Source organism: Balaenoptera borealis (assembly GCF_965194805.1).
Source record: "Balaenoptera borealis genome assembly, chromosome: X".
Lineage (NCBI taxonomy): Eukaryota > Metazoa > Chordata > Mammalia > Artiodactyla > Balaenopteridae > Balaenoptera > Balaenoptera borealis.
Window position 1 is genome coordinate 128,230,580 of NC_138881.1, and position 17,816 is coordinate 128,248,395.

General features: G+C 58.0%; 2 protein-coding genes across 3 annotated transcripts; both read left to right on the forward strand.

Annotated features, from left to right (window-relative positions):
- Positions 1-68: 68 nt before the first annotated feature.
- GDI1 (GDP dissociation inhibitor 1) lies at positions 69-6,032 on the forward strand. 2 transcript variants are annotated; one of them, XM_082376282.1, is made up of 11 exons: positions 83-262; positions 1,441-1,548; positions 1,696-1,795; positions 1,938-2,072; positions 2,545-2,743; positions 2,990-3,121; positions 3,673-3,772; positions 4,107-4,278; positions 4,579-4,723; positions 4,849-4,903; positions 4,994-6,032. In XM_082376282.1, the coding sequence occupies exons 1-11, from the start codon at positions 218-220 to the stop codon at positions 5,144-5,146; spliced, it is 1,344 nt and encodes a 447-aa protein (XP_082232408.1). In that variant the 5' UTR covers positions 83-217; the 3' UTR covers positions 5,147-6,032. The 2 variants fall into 2 exon arrangements, with proteins under 2 accessions (XP_082232407.1, XP_082232408.1); XM_082376281.1 differs by having other exon boundaries at positions 69-262; positions 4,849-6,032.
- Positions 6,033-6,663: 631 nt separating this feature from the next.
- FAM50A (family with sequence similarity 50 member A) lies at positions 6,664-11,539 on the forward strand. Its single transcript, XM_082376388.1, has 13 exons — positions 6,664-6,902; positions 8,141-8,225; positions 8,324-8,423; positions 8,697-8,842; positions 9,276-9,352; positions 9,464-9,530; positions 9,687-9,748; positions 9,993-10,069; positions 10,297-10,351; positions 10,559-10,607; positions 10,700-10,770; positions 10,865-10,975; positions 11,086-11,539. The coding sequence occupies exons 1-13, from the start codon at positions 6,792-6,794 to the stop codon at positions 11,092-11,094; spliced, it is 1,020 nt and encodes a 339-aa protein (XP_082232514.1). The 5' UTR covers positions 6,664-6,791; the 3' UTR covers positions 11,095-11,539.
- The last annotated feature ends 6,277 nt before the right edge of the window (positions 11,540-17,816 follow it).

The following is a 17,816-nucleotide window of genomic DNA, read 5'->3' on the forward strand; positions in this document are numbered from 1 at the left end:
CCCCAGCAACCCTCACGGGAGACAACCCGGGGAGGCGGTGGCCCCGGTCGGCGCGGCGGGGGCGGGGAGGGGCCGGGACTCTTTGATGCGGCGGAGGGGTCGGGCTACGGCCAAAGCGCCGCCATCTTTGGTCCAGTGCGGCGGCGGCGGCGGCGGCGGCGGCGGTGAAGGAGGAGGAGGAGGAGGAGCCGACGGGCGCTGACACCGAGGCCTGACCATGGACGAGGAATATGATGTGATCGTGCTGGGGACCGGCCTTACCGTAAGTGCGGCCTCTGGCGTCCGGGGCTCCGCATCGCCCTCTCCTCCCCGGGATGCTGCAGCCCTCGGCCCCATCCTCCCATCATTGCCATCGCGGCGCTGCCGCCCCCGGCGTTCGTGTCCCCGAAAAGACAGCCCCATGCCCATCCCCCCTCGACGTTGCTTCTACCCACTGCCATGGCCCATCTCCAAGAAGCGGCCCCTCTTCTGGCCGCCCCCCCCCCAACTCCCCGGGCCCCGACCCCTGGCCCCTCCCGTCCTCCCTATTCCGGCCGGCAGGGCCGGAAAACGCACCTCCGCTCGCCCCGATGTCTCCTGTTGCTCCCTGACCCCGCCCACCCGGCCCCCACCCAAGGCCAGCCCAGCATCACCTACCATCTTGCGCTAATTCTGGTGGGGATGTAGTAGTACAAGGACCGCCGGTCAGGTCGGGGGACCTCACCAGGATGGGCCCTCATCCCGCCTCGGGGCCCAGGGACCCATGGAATGTTCCAGAAGGAGCAGCAGTGGGGGCAGTGACCACATTCCCGTTACCCCACCCCGGTTTCCCGTGGAGACCTCAGGCTGAGTCGTATTTGCAGCCTTTGTCCTTGGGCTGGTGACAGTGACTGGTGAGGGTGTTTACCCTCCCCCAGACCCCCTCGGACTGCTGCCTTGAGAGATGCATCCCCTTCAGTCGGGCGCAGAAGCCCCTCCCGTGGCTGGGAAGGCTCACGGTCAGGGGCTCTCCTCTTTGAGGAAAGAGCAGCCCAGGGTGGGGCCTGGGATTTCAGTACCATGCTACCTAAGCCTTTCTTCGCTTCCCTTTTGGGTCCCTTTGGCTGTGCAGCTAGGTCTTCCCTGTGGTTCATTGTGTTTTATCTGCTTTTCTGTGGGGCTCTACATAGGTAGATGATTTGCTTGGTATCTGGGTTGCTGGAAGACCGTGCGTGTGTCTGCTGGATACTCTCTTCCTTGTTCACCTTTTTGCCCAGCAAGGTTATGAAAGGAAACCGTGGTCAAATGAAGCACCACCGCCAATTTTAGGCAAGGCGACCAGCCACGGATGGAAGGAGCTGTCCGTTGGGGCACAGTCCTTCCAGCTTTGCTCTCCTCTCAGGGTTGGGGTGGGGAATACATCAGCGCTGCTGGTGGGAATGTGGGCAGGTAGGAGTGCAGTGAACGTCGCCCCTCGCCCAGGAATGTATCCTGTCGGGTATCATGTCCGTGAACGGGAAGAAGGTGCTGCATATGGACCGGAACCCCTACTATGGGGGCGAGAGCTCCTCCATCACCCCCCTGGAGGAGGTAGGGTGCTTGGGGCCCAGGCCCATCCCTTGTTAACCTCGCGCGTGGGGTGCAGAACGAAGCAGCTCCCCAGGTTTTCTGGGCGGGGGGTGGGGGCGGGAGGGGGGGTCCTTGAGGTGCATCTCTGTCTCTCTCTCCTGCCTGCAGCTGTATAAGCGTTTTCAATTGCTGGAGGGGCCCCCTGAGACGATGGGCCGGGGCCGAGACTGGAACGTTGACTTGATCCCCAAATTCCTCATGGCCAACGGTGAGGGAGATGAAGGAGGTATTATGGGGGGTGATTGGGATGACCAGAGGAGGGTCAGACTCCAGAGAAGGGCAGCCAGACCAGCTAGAGCTTCTGGAGTGAGCCACGCTGACTCTGTTGCCTTGCCCACACCACCCCGCAGGACAGCTGGTGAAGATGCTACTGTATACAGAGGTGACACGCTATCTGGACTTCAAGGTGGTGGAGGGCAGCTTTGTCTACAAGGGGGGCAAGATCTACAAAGTACCGTCCACCGAGACCGAAGCCTTGGCTTCTAGTGAGTGCGGGTCCCCTGAGCCAGGGAATCGTGGGGGGGGGGGCAGCTGTCCAGAGCAGGGCGCCCCTTGCCCAAGGTCACGTTCCTCATGCCGTACCAGAAGCCCCTTGCTCTGTCGTCCCTCTGTGCCCTGGGCCATGCCTCCCACTGGTTGCCAGGAGGGGAGTCCGCGTGCGGAAGGGATGTGGGGTCCTTGACAGACTTCAGGTTTTGACAGGGGCTCCATCTGATTAGTGAAACATCCCCAGGTGTCGGAGCCGGGAGGGCCCTCAGAGCCTGTCCAGCCCGACTCGCTCTTCATACATATGGGGAAACTGAGGCCAAGAAGCACAGAGGGGTTAATCTGAGGTCACATGGGGGTCAGCAAGAGAACTCAGCTGGGAGCTAGGGTGCCTGCTTGCTCCGCCTGCTTGGTGGGATGGAGAGTTTCATTGTCTGTGGTGCAATGATTGTTTTCACGTTGCCTGCGTAGATCTGATGGGCATGTTTGAGAAACGGCGCTTCCGCAAGTTCCTTGTGTTTGTGGCAAACTTTGATGAGAATGATGCCAAGACCTTTGAGGGCGTCGACCCCCAGAACACCAGCATGCGTGACGTCTACCGGAAGTTTGACTTGGGCCAGGATGTCATCGACTTCACCGGCCACGCCCTGGCGCTCTACCGCACCGATGAGTGAGGGGAAACCGGCATGGCAGAGCACCTCTCGTCCGGCCCGCACCCTGCCCTCCCTGCTCCTGCCTGCTGGCCTCTCGTACTCAGCCTCGTGCTCGCTTGCCTGTCGCCTTTTCTGTCTCTTCCCTACATTTGACCCGTGGTCTTCCCTGGGCCATTGAGGGTGGTGGGAAGGCTGGCCTGGTGCCTGGGTGGGGTGCACTGGGGGTCCTGCTGTTGGAGCCTCTTCTGACCCCATCCCCCCAGCTACCTGGACCAGCCCTGTCTTGAGACCATCAACCGCATCAAGTTGTACAGCGAGTCCCTGGCCCGGTATGGCAAGAGCCCGTATCTGTACCCACTCTATGGCCTTGGCGAGCTGCCCCAGGGCTTTGCAAGGTAAGGGCGTGGCTTCAGTCGGTTGGCGGTCCCAAGAAGGACTGAGGCCAACGATGGAAACGGCCCCCTTGGGTATCTCCACAGCGTTTTGTACCTTCCCACTGTGGTCCTAGTTCATTTCACACCATCCTTGGGTGATGGCACTACGGTGGGGTATTGACGTGCAGAGTTGAAGGACCACAAGTGGGGGCTTGCTTGGTTCCTGGCCTGAGTCAGGCAGTGCTAGGACTGTGCGCGGGGCCTGGAAACCTCGAGTCGGATTCTCCAGAGCCCTTCGTTCTGTCCCCCAGAACATTTCCGTGAGGAGCCACCCTCACGCTAGCCCTTTGCAGAACACTCTGGCGTTAAGCTCCAGAGAGGAAGGAGCGCTCCAGGTTCAGTCCTGAGTCTGTGGTGGTGACAGAGTTGGGAAGGACCACCAGGTCTCCTGAGCTCTGCCTGCCTGGGGCCGCCTTCTCTGCACCCTCGTGCTGGTAGGGGCAGGTGGTGCAATAGCACTGGTCCCCGTTTGTCCTGGGAGGGCGCCCTCACCATCACTCTCCCCACCACAGGTTGAGTGCCATCTACGGGGGGACCTACATGCTGAACAAACCCGTGGATGACATCATCATGGAGAATGGCAAGGTGGTGGGCGTGAAGTCTGAGGGAGAGGTGAGCCGTCCCCGCCGCGCAGGCACGCTGGTCTGGGCGGGGTTCGCCCCCTCCTTAGAGGTGCTCTTCCCAGTGACCCTGGCTCTGCTGGGTCTGCTGCTGCTCGGCTCTGAGGGCCTCAGGCTGGGGACCGGGGCTCCAGAAGAAGACTGTGTAGCCGATCCTGTTGGCAGACATCTGCGTATCAGGGCCCCCCTCCCCGAGGTGCAGGAGGAAGCTGCACGTTGTGGGAGTGTCCCGCCTGCCGGAGCTGCCAACCCTCATCGTGAGTCCGGGCCCTGAAACACCGAGGGGTGTGATTAGATAGGGACAAGGCCTTTTGGTGCTTTCATAGGTGGCCCGCTGCAAGCAGCTGATCTGTGACCCCAGCTACGTTCCAGACCGTGTGCGGAAGGCTGGCCAGGTTATCCGTATCATCTGTATCCTCAGCCACCCCATCAAGAACACCAACGATGCCAACTCCTGCCAAATCATCATCCCCCAGAACCAGGTCAACAGGAAGTCAGGTAGGCCAAGCCCCATGTGACTTCCTCCAGCGTGTTCTCTTTGGTGTGGCTCAGGCCTGTCCCCCTCAGCCTGGGGGCTGGCTCTCTGCCAGATCCCTCCATGGAAGAACGGGGACCCACACTGCAGTCCCCATGACCTGAGGTTCTAGGGATTGGCTGGCTTGGCCTCTTCTCCTCTGGGAGGGCGGCAGCGTGGGTGCTGCCTGCTCTGCAGGGCTGGGGGGGGAGGGCGGGCGGGCGGGCCGAAACTGAGCTCGGTCCCCCACGTGCCCGCGTTAACCGAGCCCTTCCTGCGGGCAGACATCTACGTGTGCATGATCTCCTACGCACACAACGTGGCCGCGCAGGGCAAGTACATTGCCATCGCCAGCACCACGGTGGAGACCGCAGAGCCCGAAAAGGAGGTTGAGCCGGCCCTGGAGCTGCTGGAGCCCATTGACCAGAAGTGAGGGGCTGGGGGGCTGGGGCTGAAGCTGGGGGGAGGAAGGGAGCCAAGGAGCCGGAGGGTGGGCATCAGGGAGGGCAAGGCTGGTTGTGAGACCTGTCTCGTCCCTTCCATCTGCCCGTCAGGTTTGTGGCCATCAGTGACTTGTATGAGCCCATCGACGATGGTTCCGAGAGCCAGGTAAGCAGCCTGTCCCGGCCCCGGCTCCTGGCTGCCCGCCCAGGGCCCCTGCCCAACTCATCTCGGGCCCCGGGCGCTGGCTCTTTCCAGGTGTTCTGTTCCTGCTCCTATGATGCCACCACACACTTTGAGACAACCTGCAACGACATCAAAGACATCTACAAGCGCATGGCAGGCTCCGCTTTTGATTTTGAGAACATGAAGCGCAAACAGAATGATGTCTTTGGAGAAGCTGACCAGTGATTGCCGACCCCCGCCCCAGCCCCTGGTGCCCTCTGCCCCAACCTGAGCCTGTTCTCCTCAAGGGCTGGGGAGATGGGCGTGGCTGGGCACCCCCGTTTCCAGCATTTCTCTGCTTCCCCCACCACATTCCTGTCACCCACCTCATTGATTCACTGACCAAATCCTTAACCTTAGTGATGGTTTGGGAGACGGCGGGGGGGGGGGGGGTTGGTTAGTATCCTCTTTCTTGGCCCTTCCTTATTCTGGGAGAAGGGGGTTCCTCTCCTTGTGTGTGTCTCTCCCCCCACCCCTAAGTCTTCTGCTCTGTTCGGGAGGAACGTGGAGGAAAAGCTGACTTCTGCCCCCACCGCTCTTACCCCCGCTCTAGTGGCCTTTGGAGATGCCCCCTGCCTCCCCCCACCAGCTCTTGTGTGTTGGAGAGAAGGGGCCCTCCCAGCACAAAGTTGCAGTCCTTTCCCTACCCCACTCCCGTAATTTATTCTAATTTATTAACTTGGGCCCACCCTGTGTGAGAAGGGGGCACTGTGCCCCGCGGCCTCACGGTGCGGCCTGGGGCTGGGGAGCAGCTACCCTGGCCTGGCCTTCCTAACCCTGGCGACCCTGGTGCAGCCTGGGAAGGAAGAGGGCTTGGGTGTGGCCCCGTTGGAGGTTGATTTGGTTTTTGTTTCTTGTCTTTGTGTTTGCTGGTACTTGCTGAGAGAGAAAAGACATGTGAGCAAAGCAGAAGGAGGTGGGAAAATGGATCCAAACCCCGTGTGCCCTGCCCTATTCCTTCCCCTTAGTGGTGGGAGACCCTTATCTCGCAAAGTGAATGTGTCCCCTTCCCCAGCCTCTAGTGTATTTCACAGAAAACAAAACCTCCCAATAAAACTGTGTTGAAACCTGAGCCCATATCGTTAGTTTTATTTCCCCAAAGCTGCATCTGGGGCGGGGCCTTGGCTCCCTGGGCTGTCCTGCTCTCCTACCCAGGCTCGGGACTGCGTGTGGCTTAGCTTTGCTCCTGATGGCTCTAAGAGGTGACTTTCTTCATCAGGAAATTGCAGAGCCCCTGAACTGAAAGGGCCTATAGAGGAAACAGGTCACATCACCCTGCCCAAGGGGTTAATGTGAGAGGACTCGAGGGAGAGGGGTTTGGCCTGGGGTGGGGGCTGAAGTGGAGGAAGCAGAAGCGCAGGCCCAGCCTCGTGGCCTGGGGAAACGCGGGACTGGGGCCCCGTCTTGGGAGGGGAGTCAAAGCCAAGGAAGCAGGGGGAACCAGGGCGCCCTCAGGCAGGGAGGCAGCGAGGGGATTGGGGTGATCTGCCCTTAGACTGGGATCAACATCGAGGACGTGAAGGGCCCGGGGGCCCAGCCTTGGGGTCAACAGAGGGAAGCAGGACTGGGGACCCAGCCTCGTACCGGCGGTTATTGTTGAGGAACTGATGGGGAACCTATAAAGAGAGGGACCGGCGTCCAGCTTCCGGCGGCCGGCGGGGCGGGGCCGCTAGCGGGGCGGGGCGGTGGGAAGTCACGTGCCGGGGGCGGGGCGCGGTGACCGCGCTTCTCCTGGAGGCGGACGTCAGGGCGCTGAGGTTAGTTGACTAAAAGGCCGTCTCTGCAGCCGGCGCAGCCCCTGAGACTCGGCCGGACCGCTGTCGCCGCCGCCATGGCTCAGTACAAGGGTGCCGCGAGCGAGGCGGGCCGCGCCATGCACCTGATGAAGAAGCGGGAGAAGCAGCGCGAGCAGATGGAGCAGATGAAGCAGAGGATCGCGGAGGTGCGAGCCGGGCCGGGGCGCCTCGGCGCATGCGCGCGGCCCGCCGCCCGTGCTCTGCTCCCGCCGCCCGGGGTCTCGCGGGGCCCCGGGGAGCGGGAGCAGAGCGCGGGCGGCGAGGTGGGGTTGGGACCGTTGCTCGCCGATCTCTAGCAAGGGGCGGAAATGAGCCGGCGACAGTCTGTTCATCTGTAAAATGGACGCAGAAGGCTGAGAGGAGGTAGGTTGTGACAAGCCTCCAGCAGGAAGGAGCCACACTCAGTGGTTACATTTTTGGCATTGGGGCGACCGTTGAGGGCACCGAGCATTCTTTCTCTGGCCCTTCAGCCCTGAGAGTCAGGCCCAGACTCAATGGATATCAGGAAGGGTGGGCCCCAGCCAATGCACCGGACTCATTTTGGAGCCCTTTCCACGGGACAAAGGCAGGAAGGTCTGGGGTGCTCGCGGTTCACTAAGGGCTTCTTCAGTGAGTGGCCAATGGCAGTGGGCCGTCAGGAAGGAAGGCGCCCTCCACTTCGGCCTTTGGGGGCGACTCGGTGGAAGAGGAGGGACTCGGCGCAAGGGGAGAGCAGGCCTTAGGTGCTGTGGCAGCCGGGCCCAAGGAAGCGGCTGCCTGCCAAGGCCTGGTGCTGCCTCGGTTTACACTCATGCCCCAGCCCCACCGTCTCAGTGCGAACTCAGTGGCGGGACGGAGGTACATTTCTCTGCTGGCCACCTCCTGTGGAGGCTGCTGGCCAGAGAGGGACCTGCTTGGTACCAAGTGGGATGGGACTGGGCTGGAGTGAGGAGGCCTCGTGGGAAGCTGTTGGCAACATCTGGGGCCAAGAGGGAGCAGCATTGCTCGGTGAGGGGCTCGGCCGTCAGCCACTCTCTGCTCCCCTTGTCACTCCTTGCCTTGGGTCTCCAGAGCTTCAGCTTAAGAGCTGGGCGTGAAGAACAACACCAACGGCAGGGAGGACCCACGGCTCCAGACCACTGAGTGAGCTCTGGTTCCCAGCGGGACCTGTGGAGGGGCCGGAGCAGCGCAGATGGCGCGGGGAAACGGCCCCACTTGGTCCCCTTGGCACTGGAAGATCCTCTCACAGCCCCGTGGAGCCTTCCATCAGTCAAGGGAAGGGGACATGTCTTTCCCAAGGTCACATCATAGTGAGTCTAGGGACACACCTGGGACTAGAACCCAGGTCCCCACGTGCATGGTGCGGTGGCAGGTGGCCCTCACTGCTGCCTTCCCTCCCGGACAGGAGAACATAATGAAATCCAACATTGACAAGAAGTTCTCTGCGCACTACGATGCCGTGGAGGCGGAGCTCAAGTCCAGCACCGTGGGTGAGCAAGGCGCGCGTGTCCCCGCTCCCGGGCTGAGGCCGGCTGCGCGGCTGACTCTGGGTGACCGCCTCTTGCCCCCGCGTCTCCTCACCTCGCAGGTCTTGTGACGCTGAACGACATGAAGGCGAAGCAGGAGGCCCTGGTGAAGGAGCGGGAGAAGCAGCTGGCGAAGAAGGAGCAGTCGAAGGAGCTGCAGCTGTGGGTCGCCTCCTCCCAGCCGGCGGCCTCCCCCTCCGGGCGGGGGGCAGGGCTCGTGCTTGGGGGCGGGTCAGGCTGGTGCTGCACGTGGAAGGGGAGGGAGACCCTTCGTCATCATCAGAGCCCTGCCCGTGAACTTGAAGTGCCCTGGGCCAGTAGGACTCCTCTGGGACTGCGCTGAGTGGGACCCGCACTGAGCACACAGGTGGCTCTGGGTCGGGGAAGGGGCCTCGGGGGTGGGGACATGCATGACGGCCACCCATGCCTTGGCAGGAAGCTGGAGAAGCTGCGCGAGAAGGAGCGCAAGAAGGAGGCCAAGCGGAAGATCTCCAGCCTGTCCTTCACCCTGGAGGAAGAAGACGAGGCAGGCGAGGAGGAGGAGGAGGCGACCATAGACGAGGAGGAGCTGGAGAGGGAAGGTGAGGGCAGGCTGCGGACGGGGTGCGGTCCCGCTGGCAGAGCTCTGTCCTGGCTTCTGGCTCTCAAGTGGAGAAGCACATCTACCAACAGCCTCGACGGCCCGCCGCATTCGGGGTCCCGGACCTCACAAGTTGGGGCAGGAGGGAAAGGGCCAAGTCTTCACCACGGCAAAGTTGAGTGGGGGGCTCGCTTTCGGTGGCCGACTGAGTGGGAACCAGCTGTGCGGTCCCTGGGCAGGTGTGTGGGGCTCGTGTGGCTGGGCACCAAACTTAATTCTGTTTGAGTAATTTCAGTGTAAATTGACCCAGCCACAGAAAGTAAGCGGCTGCTCGCTGGACAGTGCAGGCCTTGCCCAAGGGAACAAGGGGCCACAGGGGCGACTCGGGAAGGCTGAGGCCACCACAGAAACCCTTGTGTTTCCTTTTGCTCCAGAGATCACCGCAAAGAAGAGGAAACTGGGGAAGAACCCAGATGTGGACACGAGCTTCTTGCCTGACCGAGACCGGGAGGTAAAGGCGGCCTGACCCCGACCCTGGCAGAGGCTTTTGCTCAGGAAGTGGGGCCCTGCGTGCCCCCCTGGGCAGCCCTGGGCCTCCCTCCTTTGCCTCTTTCTCTTCTAGGAGGAGGAGAATCGGCTCCGGGAGGAGCTACGGCAGGAGTGGGAAGCCAAGCAGGAGAAGATCAAGAGTGAGGGCTCCTGGAGCGGGATGCACGTGGCCCGGGGCTGGGAGCCACACCCGCTCTCCTGCCAACGCTGCTCTGGGCAGTGCCCCGAGCCCCAGGGAGCTGGCAGGGAGTGGGGACACCGGGGTCTGGAGGCCAAGAGGCAATTCTGTTTTGTAGGCGAGGAGATCGAGATCACCTTCAGTTACTGGGATGGCTCTGGGCACCGGCGCACAGTCAAGGTGACGCTGCGGGGCCTGCGCCCCGTGCCCCATGCCCCTCGCCCTTCGGGCCCAGCCTCCTTTGGACTCGGTGGGAAGGAGCTGTCAATCCCGACAGAGCCCTCAGGCCCCTTGGTGTGGGTGGCCCCTGGGGGTTCGGGGGGAGCAGGGAGGAGGGTTCCGGGCTTCCGTCCTCCCTTCCCAACTCCTCGGTTGGTTTCCCCACACGGTTTCCCTCTCGCCTCTTCTCGGGTCACTCACACAGATGAAAAAGGGCAACACGATGCAGCAGTTCCTGCAGAAGGCCCTCGAGATCCTGCGCAAAGACTTCAGCGAGCTCAGGTGGGGCTGCGCGGGCGTGCGACGGGGTGCACCGGAGTCTGCAGCCTCAGCCCTGGCGCTCGGGACCCCAGGTGGCAGCTGCTGCTCGCGGCACGCTGGGCGCCGCACTCCTGAGAAGGGGGCCGGGCCCCCTTTCCCATCCCCCTCCCAGCATCGCGGGCCTCTGCCTCCTGGCTCTGGTGCCCCGGTGTCCTTGGCCACCTGCTTCCTGGTCCTTTCTCCCTCAGGTCGGCAGGGGTGGAGCAGCTCATGTACATCAAGGAGGACCTAATCATACCCCACGTGAGTCCCTTCTCTGTCCCCGCAGCCCCGCCCGGGTTGCGGGGAGGGTCTCGGGCTGTGGCACACCCGGGGGCTTCGAGGGGGGCCCCGCCTGCTCTGGGTCTTCGCCTGCTCTGGGTCTTCGGCTCAGGTGGGCAGGGCTGGAGCCCAGCTTGCAGGCGGCCGAGATGGCTCACCTGCCGTCGCTTTCCTGCCGTCTGCTCCTAGCACCACAGCTTCTATGACTTCATCGTCACCAAGGCGCGAGGGAAGAGCGGTGAGTGTGCCCGGCCCCGCCCCCCAGCCACTTGCCCCTGTCACAGGGCGGCAGCTGAGGGGGCCTGGCCTCTTGTCTCCTTGTCCCTGCAGGGCCCCTCTTCAATTTCGACGTTCACGATGACGTGCGGCTGCTCAGCGACGCCACCGTGGAGAAGGATGAGGTACGGTGGGCGGGGGCGCCGCGTGGGTAGGAGGGGGCCAGCCGCGTGGCCCTGAGCCCTAAGCTGCAGCGCCCGGCCCTCCTCCCGTCCTCAGTCGCACGCGGGCAAGGTGGTGCTGCGGAGCTGGTACGAGAAGAACAAGCACATCTTCCCTGCCAGCCGCTGGGAGCCCTACGACCCTGAGAAGAAGTGGGACAAGTACACGGTACAGAAGCCCTCGAGCGCTGAGTGGGAGCCGGCCTGGCTGCGCGGCGGGAGGCCCGCCCGGCCCTGCTCAGCTCGCTTTTCCTTCTCTGTGCCCCGGTCCTGCGCCAGATCCGGTGACGGGGCAGCAGCGCGGCCCCAGCTCCTCCGGCTCCCTGCGGCCCCCTCCCTACGTCCCCAGGATTCCGGGCGCCCGGCTCCCCGCTCCCAAGACGTGACGGGGCCTGCTCAGCCCCTGCCCCTGGCGCTGTTGTTCACCGCCTTTTTCTTTTACGACAAAGAGATACACGCGTCAGAGCTGGAGCACCTGTTGTGCGTTTTATTTTAAAGATTTTTTTGCTGTTGAGGTAAAATTCACATAACATAAAATTCACCATTGTGACCATTTGAAAGCGTACCATCCAGGGGTACTTAGTACGTTCATAATGTGAATCACCCCGAAAGGAGACCCCACGTCCATTAGCAGCCGCCCCCCAGCCCCTCGCACCCCCTAGTTTACTCTCTGTCTGTATGGATTTGCCTATTCTGGAAGTTTCACATTAATGGAACTATACAATATCTCTGCTCTCTGTGTCTTGCAAGAAAGTGTGTCTGGCAGGGGTGGGAGGGTGGAAGGGACCCATCTCGTCCCCACCGCGGCACCTACGTGGGTAGGAAGGGCATTCCCCCCCGTGCTTCCCGCCCAGGACTTTGGGCTCCTTTGTGTCTCCTAGCTGCCCGTTCTATAAGGGACACGGCTGTCCTGTGGCTCCCAGCCACCCTGTGTCCCTGTCGCAGCATCTCTCCCCAGTCTGGGCACGGGAAGGCCGCTGTGGATGCCTGTACTCACGGCTTGCCCACCCCACCCACGGCCAGCTCTGCTCAGGCTGCCCTGGGGCTGGTCGCTGTCGCGGCCCCAAGCGGGGGAACCTGGCTTGGGGGCGCGTGCTCCTGCTTCCTGCCCCGCCTTGGCGGCCAGCTCCCCTGGTTCCCCTGGGCCCGGCTCCGGGAGGCTGAGGAAGGTAAGCTCACCACCCCTGCTCCCCCCTTATTCCCCTTGCCTGAGACCTGGCAGAGGGGACGGGACAGACCCCAGCCGGCAGGGAGCGTCTCAGCTCTGGGTCCGGCCCACCTCCCTGGCCAGTGTGCAGATCTGACGGTGGTGGCGGGCGTTGCCGGGTGCACAGGCTCTTGTGCCTTCCTCCTCTGCGGCAGGGCCCTCTGTCCTGTTCAGCTGTGGCCTGGGGAGGCCCATCTGGCAGCTAGGAGCTGTCACTTGGGCTTCCTTACCCTGTGTCTGGGGCGGGGCCGTCCAGGGTCACTTGGAGGAGGGAGGAGGGTAGACTAGGCCTGGGCACCTGGGGCACAGCAGGGAGGGGTGGCCAGGCCTGACCCTCAGTCCTGGATGTGGGGAACAACTCTGAGGAAGTCGATGGGGCTTTTTGTTGGGTTCCAGGAACCCTGGGGAGGGGATCCTCTGGCCTGCGCCAACCGCCTCCTGCCCTGTTTGAGAAGCCACCAGAAGAGGAGGCTTCCTCGGGAGACGGAGCCCCTCAGCCAGCTCACCCAGGACTGGATGATTTGAGGGAGCCGCCTTTGGCCCGGCAGCTTCTGGAAAACAAGCCCCTTGAGGCCCAATCTTGGGTCCTGTCAGGGAAGGAGCTGGTGTTTAGAAACAGCCCTAAGTTGCTGGGAAGTCAGGCTGGGAAGAAGGGAGACGTCTGGGGTCAGGGTCAAGGGGGCAGGGAGACTGTCAGGGGAGGAGACCCCCTTCCCTGTGGCCATTGGAGGGATGGAAGAGACACCATGGTTGGCGGGGCCCAAGGGAGGAGCCCCTCATCCTAAGAAAGGGCTGCGGCAGGGCCAGCTTTCTGCTGGGCAGTCTTGGGCTCCCTACTTCTCCTGGAGGCCAGCGCAGGCCAGCACTCCTGCCAGGAGGGGCACTGTCGTGCTGGGGGCCCTCTCCTCGGGACCTTGAACTCGTGTGACTGTGGCGTGTAGGGGAGGGGTCTGGGGGCCGCAGAGGAAAGTTGGGGGCTGCTGGGACAGGTATTATCTGATGCTTTAGAACTACACGAGGTCACCAAGTCCATTGAGTGGTCACCAAGGCTTCTGGGGACTAGTGTTTGCGGGGGGGTGGGCTAGGCGGTGAGAAGAGCAGGTGTGGCGACACAGGCAGGCAGGCTGGAGGTGAGTGGGGTGGAAGGGAGGGAAGGAGAGAGGGGAAGGCGGGGAAGGGAGGAAAGGTCAGAGAGGCAAGTGCCGGGAATGAGCGGGAGGGGCAGGGCCAGCTCTTCACCCTCCGGGTCCAGTTGCCCCAACAAAGCATCCGCGTTTGTCGCTTAACAATACATCCCCCAGCAGCCTACGTGTCTCTCCAGATCTGTGCATACAGAGCCTCCTCCGTTTTAAATCTTTTTAAAATTTTTTGGCCCCGCCATGCGGCCTGCGGGATCTTAGTTCCCCAGCCAGGGATGGAACCCGTGCCGCTGCAGTGGAAGTGCCAAGTCCTAACCACTGGACCGCCAGGAAAGGCATAATTAATTTTCCAGACAGTGGCAGACTCCCCCCCCCAGGCCCCTCCCATTTTGCAGCACCACCACCAGGTGAGAGTCCTGGCTCCCAGGCTTCGCGCACAGCGCACTGTCACTCCTCAAGGGGCTGGGGGACATATGCAACCTGAGATGGCACGTGTGGTCTCTCACTGGGGGATTTTGTTTTTTATTTTCAATTTTTTTTTCAGCTGAGGAAAAATTCACATAACATAAAAATAACCATTAACCATTTAAAAATGCACATTTCAGTGGCATTGAGTATATTCGCAATGTTGTGCAACCATCACCTCTATCTACTCCCAGAATAGTTTTATCATCTTAAAAGGCGAGAAGAAATGTCTATTGTTTTAGCCACTCAGTTTGTGGAACTTTGTTACAGCAGCCACAGGAAACTTATACGCCTTACTTAGACCACACAGAAAAATGAACTTGACATGGGTTGTAGACCTAAAAGTAAAAGCTAAAACTAAAACTATATATAAATAAAACATGGGGGAAAACCTTTGTGACCTTGGTCTATGCAAAGTTTTCTTGGACAGGAGACAAAAAACAATCATAAAAGGAAAAATTGATAAATTAGACTTCATCAAAAATCCAGGGGCTTGCCTGGTGGCGCAGTGGTTGAGGGTCTGCCTGCCGGTGCAGGGGACGCGGGTTCGAGCCCTGGTCTGGGAAGATCCCACGTGCCGCGGAGCAACTGGGCCCGTGAGCCACAATTACTGAGCCTGCGCGTCTGGAGCCTGTGCTCCGCAACAAGAGAGGCCGCGATAGTGAGAGGCCCGCGCACCGCGATGAAGAGTGGCCCCCCCCCTTGCCGCAACTAGAGAAAGCCCTCGCACAGAAACAAAGACCCAACACAGCCATTAATAAATTAAATTTTAAAAAAAGATTCGAATACGCAATGTCACAAAAGACGAATAAGAATGGCAATAGCAACACAACATTGTAAATCAATTATACGCCAATAAAAATTTTTTTAAAAAGGAAAAAAAAAAGAAACGGCAATAGCAAGTGAAAAGATGCTCACCGTCTTCATGGTGACAGCAAGCAGGTGGGCAGTCACCTGGGGCTGGGCGAGGGGCACCGGCTGCAGAGGGAACCCAGAGGGGCCTCTGGGCTGATGGAAACGGCCTGTATCTTGACTGGAGGGTGGTTATAAGGGGTATGCATTTGTCAAAACTCATTGAACTGTACCCTTAAAGTGGGGTCATTTATTGTCTGTAAATTATACCCCAATAAAGCTCATTTTAAAAGAAAAAAGGAAGAGAAGGCAACTAATGAAACTGGTTACCTAAAGGGGTAGGAGGGAACTGGGTGATAGGGATACGAGAGGGAGTGACGCTCCTCTGGATGTCTCTTCTGATGTAGTTTTGACTTCTGGACACATATTGCTATTTTACGTACTAAAAAAAAAATCAACAGGATGGGGTGAAAAGCTAAAACTGAATACAAACAAATTCTCCCAAGTGTATTTCAAATGAATAACATAGCTATATTAAAAGGAAAGATTTTTCTTTTTTGGCCGTGCTCTGCTTGGCTTGTGGGATCTCAGTTCCCTGATCAGGGATTGAACCCGGGTCACGGCAGTGAAAGCCTAACCACTAGGCCACCAGGGAACTCCCATAAAGGGAAAATTTTTTTAAAAGCTACCCAAGGGACTTCCCTGGTGGTTCAGTGGTTAAGAATCCATCGTCCAACGTAGGGGATGCGGGTTCGATCCCTGGTCTGGGAACTAAGATCCCACGCGTGGCGCGGCCAAAAAAACAATAATGGATTACAGTCCATCGAATAAAATCCACATCCCTGAGTCCACACTGATAATGAATATACAGATAGATGAACAGAGGAGCTCTTCCTGACAGGAGAATGCCGTGAATGAGTGTAGGAGGGATCATGGAGGGAGAAGAATCACTGTTTTGTAACCATCAGAGTAATCATTGATTTAGGCAAGAATTATCAATGACTTGGTGACATTTTGATAAGGAACAGAATATTTACCTAGTTTCAAAGTATCTTCCTACAAGCTACTTCTTAGTTACAAAGGGAAAAATAATAACTGTCCACTTGAGAAACTGGCAGTCACCACCTTAACCAAATGCTTAAAGTTAACATCACAGTGAAGGGACAAAACAAGAACACTTGCCTCCTGATAAGAAGCACAGAGAGGGCCTGGTAGCCTCCCAATACCACATAACCCAAATCGCACCCTGAGAAAACATCGGACAAATCCAACCTGAGGACGTTCCGCCAAACACCTGGCCTGCACTCTTCAAAAATGTCCATGTCATGAAAGGCCAAGAAAAGCAGAGGAATGTTCCAGATTAAAGGGAACCAAAGAGACATGAGAACGAATGCCACGTGGGATCCTAGACTGGATCCTGGATCAGAAAAAACATCATGAGGACAATTGGTGAGATTCGAATAAGACCTTAGATAAAATAATATTATCGTATTAACATTAACATTTCTGATGTTGATAGTTATACTTTGGTTATGTAAGAGTCTATAATAATTATACAGTAATTATGCTGTGGTTATGAAATACAGAATGAAGTATTTAGGGGTAAAGGGGTAAGCTGTATGCAACTTACTTAGACATAGTTGATAAAAATATTATTTTTATATATAATAAATACATATGCACCTACAAGTGAGAGGGAGAGAGAGAGAATGAGAAAGCAAATGGAACAAAATATGAACTCTTGGTGAATGTGGGATAAGGGTACATGGGAGCTTTCTGTACTAGTCTTACAGCTTTTTTCTAAGTCTGAAATAATTGCAAATTATAAAGTTAAAAAGAAAGCTACCGCTTCTATCCAACATTGACTGGAGGGTGTAGCCAGGGCAATTAGGCAACACAATGAAATAAAAGGCATCCAGATTGGAAAGGAAGAAGTAAAACTATCTCTATTCTCAGATGACATAATCTTGCATATGCAAAATCCTAATAAATCTTCTAAAAAATATATTAGAGCTAATAAATGAGTTCAGCAAAGTTGTAGGATGAAAGATCATTACACGAAAATCAATTGTACTTCTATACCGTAGCAATAAACAATTTTGTTTATAATAGCATTATAAAGAATAAAATACTTAGGAATGAATTTAACAATAGAAATGCAAGACTTTGTACACTGTAAACTGGACAATGTCATTGAAAGACAATAAAGAAAACCTGAATAAATGGAAAAATATTTATTTAGTTAAGGTTCTCCAGAGTAACAGAACAGGATACACACACACACACACACACACACGATTTATTTTGAGGAATTATCTCATGAGATTGTGAGGGCTGGCAAGGTGGCAAGTCTAAAATTTGTAGGGCAGGTCGGCAAGCTGCAACCTCAAGCAGGACTTCTACATTACAGTCTTGAGGCAGAATATCTATTTCTCCTGGAAACCTCAGTTTTTGCTTTTAAGGCCTTCAATTGAGTGGACAAGACTCACCCACATTATGGAGGGTGCTCTTTACTTAAAGTCAACCGATTGTCGATGTTGACCACACCTACAAAATTCCTTCACAGCAACACTTACATGAGAGTTTGATTAAATAACTGCAGACTACAGCCTAGCCAAGTTGAAATTAATACACATAAAGTTAATCATCACATCCCATGCTCATGGATGGAAAGAATCTTGTTAAGATGGCAACACTCTCCAATTGATTTACAGATTCAATTCAATCCCTATCAAACTCTTGCTGGCTTTTTTGCAGAAACTGACAAGCTCATCCTAAAATTCACATGGGGCAGACTGGGAGGACTGCTAAGGGGTATATGGGGGCTTGCTTCAGGGGTCATGAGAACGTTTTGGAATCTGGTAGTGGGGATGGCTGCACAACTTTGTGAATATACTAAAAGTCATTGAACGTTACACTTTACATGAGTGACTTACATGACAGATGAATTATAGCTCAATAAAGCTGTTTAAAAAGAAAAGGAAAAGGAAACCAAGGGAATGAAAACCTCCCTCCGATTCAGGGCCAGGGTGGCTGGCTGGGGAAGGGGCCAGGTGTAAATGGCCGACAGCCTTGAGTCCTCGTGCCGGGCATCTGCATGTTATTAGCCGCGGACCCTCCGGATTAAGGACCGTCGGGGGAGAGTGTCCTGAGCCAGGACCGCGAGTCCCCGGCTGGTGTGCGCCCTAAGGGTTGGGACAGGGGAGGCCGCGCACCGGCGGCAGGTGGCCCCGGGCGCGCCTCCGAGCGCCGGGGCGGGGTCTGCGCGCGCCCCGGGCCCTAGTGGGGGTGCGGCGCGGGCGCGCGCGGGTCCCAGGGTTGCGGGAGGCGGCGGGCCGGGGCGGGGG